General features: G+C 34.5%; 1 protein-coding gene across 1 annotated transcript in view; it reads left to right on the top strand.

Annotated features, from left to right (window-relative positions):
- Positions 1 to 3,608: 3,608 nt before the first annotated feature.
- LOC137630089 (uncharacterized) overlaps positions 3,609 to 5,000 on the top strand; it is a 16,912-nt gene continuing 15,520 nt past the window's right edge. Inside the window, exon 1 of the mRNA XM_068361571.1 lies at positions 3,609 to 3,866. Within this exon, the coding sequence (XP_068217672.1) occupies positions 3,838 to 3,866 (29 nt within the window). The 5' untranslated portion in view covers positions 3,609 to 3,837. The remainder of the gene's footprint in view (positions 3,867 to 5,000) is intronic.

Genomic DNA, 5,000 nt, shown 5'->3' with positions numbered 1-5,000 from the left:
AATAATAATAATAATAATAATAATAATAAAACAATATTATAATAACAATAATAAAACAATAATAATATAATAATAATAATAATAATAATAATAATAATAATAATAATAATAATCATAATAATAATTATTATTATTATTATTATTATTATTATTATTATTATTATTATTATTATTATAACTTGCAAAGCTACAAACCTAGTTGGAAAAGCAGGATGCTATAAACCCGAGGACTCCAACAGGGAAAATAGCTGAGTGAGGAAAAAATAAGGAAACTACAAGAGAAGGGATTAACAAATAAAACAAAATATTTTAAGAACAGTAACGTCATTAGAATAAATCCTTCATATATAATCTATAAAAACTTAAAAAAAAAAACAAGAGGAAGAGAAATAAGATAAAATAGTGGGCCCGAGTGTTCCCTCAAGCAAGAGAACTCTACCCAAACACAGTGGAAGACCATGGTACAGAGGGTATGGTACTGTTCAAGACCAGAGAACAATAGTTTGATTTTGGAGTGTCCTTCTCCTAGAAGAGCTGCTTCCCTTAGGTAAAGAGTCTCTTCTACCTTTATCAAGAGGAAAGTAGCCACGGAATAATTGCATTGCAGTGGTTAACCCCTTGAGCGAAGAAGAATAGTTTAGTACTTTAGTGTTGTCAGGAGTATGAGGACACAGGAGAATGTGGAAAGAATAGGTCAGACTATCCGGTGTATGTGTAGGCAAAATAATAATGAGCTGTAACCTATACATATAGAATCTATATTATAGATAGTCTTGATCCATAACCTCTGTACCATGGTCTTCCACTTCCTTGGTTTAGAGTTCTCTTGCTTGAGGGTACACTCGAGCACACTCTTCTATCTTATTTCTTTTCCTATTGTTTTGTAAAAGTTTTTATAGTTTATATAGGAAATATTTATTTTAATGTTACTATTCCTGAAATATTTTATTTTCCTTTTTTCCTTTCTTCACTGAGCTATTTTCCTTGTTGGGGCCTCTGGGCTTATAGCATCCTGCTTTTCCAACTACGGTTGTAGCTTACATACATACATATACCAAGGCACTTCCCCCAATTTTGGGGGGTAGCCGACATCAACAAATGAAACAAAAACAAAAAGGGGACCTCTACTCTCTACGTTCCTCCAGCTGTAGCTTAGCAAGTAATAATAATAATAATAATAATAATAATAATAAAGGATGTAGGCCTACACTACGTTCCTAGAACAGAGACTTGCCGTGTCCACTTCTCACATATAACCGCCAATTTTGACGATATGAAAAAGGTTTAAAAATAAATCAAAATCATGTAAAGTAACCAGGTACTGGATAGTGTAACATCATGGCGCCCCAACAGAACGAGCACGTGGAAATTGCACGCATTTCGAGGAAAAGACAGACGAGGTAGAATATATTCTCAACTGAAATCAGCTCAAGAAGAATGATCAAAACCGAAAATCTGTGCATGATTATTCAAATTTACACCCATTTCTAAGGGAAAAAAAAAATAATATTTTCTGCACCCATTTCTAAAAAAAAAAAAAAAATTAAATCCGCACCCATTTAGAAATGGGTGCAGATTTAAAATAAAAATTTAAAATAAAAATTCTGCACCCATTTCTAAAAAATAAAAAAAAATTAAATCTGCACCCATTTCTTATAAAAAAAAAAAAAAAAAAAAAAAAAAAAAAAAAAAAAAAAAAAAAAAAAAAAAGGATAATGCTGGCATCCACCAAACGCTAAAAAGGTATAAACCGTTTGGCATTAATGTCACTATTATAATTTCTCTGTACACTTTAAATTCTCGTACTATTAGCTTATTGACTGACTCCATGTTTCTACCAAGGTACTTTCAATTTACTCTAATTATTGTACATTTTAAGGACCTTATCTCGTATAGGTTCGAAGTACTCATGCCACGAGGATAAAAGCATTACTTTTGAAAAATCCCAGAAAACACTACAATTATCGATGCTGACCTGTAATTATTTGAATCTGTATTATTTCTTTTCATGTTTAGCTTAAAGTCTCATCATATGTATGTATGTATGTATGTACTGTATGTATGTATGTACGTATGTATGTAGGCTATGTATAATATATCTATCTATCTATCTATCTATCTATTTATATATACACACACACATATATATATATATATATACATATTATATATATATATTTATATATATATATTTATTTATATACATATATATACTGTATATATATATATATAAATATATATATATATATATATATATATATATATATATATATATATATACACGCTTCCTGAATAGAATGAAAACCCGAATCTACAAGAAAGAAAAATAATGTCAGACGGTCCTAGAATTTTGAGAAAACTTATAAGGTATTTATCTACAAAACTACAAACATTTAAAATCTGTCTCTCATGGAAAAGTAATCCATAATTTGCATTTACTGAAACTATTCATTAGAAGCAACCTCAGTCATATTCGTACTCCTGGAATTCTCATGTTTACGAAATTAACCATGAGAAGCAAATCAAGTACTTAGAAATTTCTCCACTCCATTTTAACAAAGTGTCTACCATTTAATAAAGTTATTTATTTGATTTTAATTCATATAAGTAAATGTCAGCCTTAACCCGATTCTTAGCTATTTATATACGCAACTAAATCCTATGCATATAATTTTCGTTTTCAGTTCATTCAATAAAGTTCCAAATGTTTAAATTCTTACTTCACTTTTCAATACGTCAGCAAAGATTTCAGTATTACGATTTCAGTATTTCAAACACATCATTCGCTTCAAATTCTTATAATAAAACTTCTAAACCTTTAAGCAACAAATGTTCTGGCTTTTCGACTACACCTTTATTACCCTTCATGCAACGAACAGTTCCATCTGTCAACAATATTCTTCGATTCAATCATGCAACAAATTTTCCAGCCTACACTTCTCGTTTCTTATTCATGTTAAAATAATAAAAAAAAAAAGCTTCGATCTTTTAATGATAATCGCAGCTCATCATCCAAACACAGAAGGCTGTGAAAACGGACCCGGGCTATTTCCTAATGGGCAAGTCTTACCTCGACCCGTTACTCTGCTAACCTGAATCAGTCTTTTTCTTTTCCCATTGTCGCCTGCGCATGTGAAGCAGCTTAGTATTTAATGCGTCGTGTGACGTAAGCTATCGAATCACCAGTGGGAACGGTATGTTCTTTCCCAAAAGCATTGTTCATCGGAGAAATTCGATATCACTGGGACTTCCCCGGTGACTAATAGAAGGAAGGACTCGATTAACTTGAATTTACCAAGAGAAACAAACTTCTGGAATGGAGACATGAGATGTAAACAAAAAATGTGCGGCTCAAGAACATCCAAATAAGTTAATTCCAAGGTATCGAGCAACACAAGACTCCGGTGATATTTATAGACTCTATAACCAAAAAGCATCTGTAGTGGAGAAGGAAAAAAAGAGGTATTGTACGGAGATGAGACGGGGTGTGGATCTTGGGGGTAGAAGGAAGGTGCCCAGCGAGAAGTCCCGTTAAGAGGAGTATCCCAGGGTGATTGGGGGTTAAGCTGTTTGCGCGAGTGAGTGTGTATGTGTGTGTGGATGTATGTCAGTGTGACGTGGGACTCGTGGGAGTGGGAGAGGGAAGAGGAACCTGAAGGAGGTGATGAAGATGCACTGGTCAGTTCCTATAAAGTGTGAGCTCTGGCAACATTAAGCGCTGTTTGGCACAAGCAAATAAAAGGATCGTCACACCGTTTTCTCAGCTTTTCGACGCTTGAATTCAAGCAGGGAACGAAAGAATCACGCCTGGAAGCGATTATACATATCCCCGAGGAGATGACCATGACCGTGTTGCTGACAAGCAGGTAAGGCCATGTTGATTTTTAGTTCGGGGAATAAAACGTTTACCTGGTTGTGTTGCATCTTGCAAATCATGCTTTAGGGTGCTAGGTGGACTTGCACTTCAATTGATTATCGAAGCGACAAATCCTGGCGTCGATAAAAGATCTTTGCAACGTTATTTTAGCCTCTAACTGCACCCACATTTTAGCCTTCTGCTGCACTTCAGCTTCCACTTCCTTTCTTCCATAATGCTGTTGAGCTTTTAACTTATTCCTTACAATGCAATTGCAGGGGTTACCTTTGTTTTACCTAAGCATTGAAGGGATCCTTGGCCCCAACGCTCGGCTTTATGGACCAAATTCTATAAATTGATTCAAACCCACGAGGCAATAGCAACTTTGTACAGCGGTATATCTACTCTTATCTTTGACTGTTCTCTAATGTTCAGAAAGCTTCTCGTTAAAGGTAACTAATTTAAGGTAATTATTCAAATGTGTGATCTTCCGTATAGCTTTCAGGTGACCTTAAGAAAAAAAATATAAAACACACAAACAGGTTTAAACGTAAATCAATCAAGTTAGCGTTGAAGTGTGAAGACCAAAATAACTAACCGAAACGGCTCTACCAGTCCAAGATCCACTACAGTCTGGCCAGCTAGATGTTCCGTCAAAACGGCGCACCTTGTGTTATAATAACATGCTGCTTTTTAAGGCATGATTGGCCCTGTTGCTTCTAAGACCAAAACAGTAATAGCATTTAGCTTGACCTGTTTAGTGATTAAAGATGAAATTTCGCCCACGGACATTTGTATGAAAGATAGCTTTTTGAATAAAGCTGAACTAAATTGAAGATGTCTACTAAAAAGGAATTTAGGTTCCTTGACTAAAGTGTATTCATTTCCGCGACTGTTCCTTTTCTTCTATTACCCAGCCTTAGAACTTATTTCCCACTTCTGTTTTCATATCATAATCTTCCTTCCTTTCAGATCTGATTACTGTTGTTCTTCCCCGGACCCCATTTTCTTGCTACTTCCATTGCTCGGGCAGGGTAGGAAAGAGGCACCAGGTTGCTCATTCCATGTACCGTTATTCTTAAATGAATATCAAAATACTGAGAGAAATCCACCAGAGACTTTTAAAGGAGAAAACTTTCATCCT

This window comes from Palaemon carinicauda, chromosome 38, assembly GCF_036898095.1.
Source record: "Palaemon carinicauda isolate YSFRI2023 chromosome 38, ASM3689809v2, whole genome shotgun sequence".
In the NCBI taxonomy this organism is placed as follows: Eukaryota; Metazoa; Arthropoda; class Malacostraca; order Decapoda; family Palaemonidae; genus Palaemon; species Palaemon carinicauda.
Note: the sequence above shows the minus strand (reverse complement) of the source record. Positions and strands in the feature narration are given on the sequence as shown.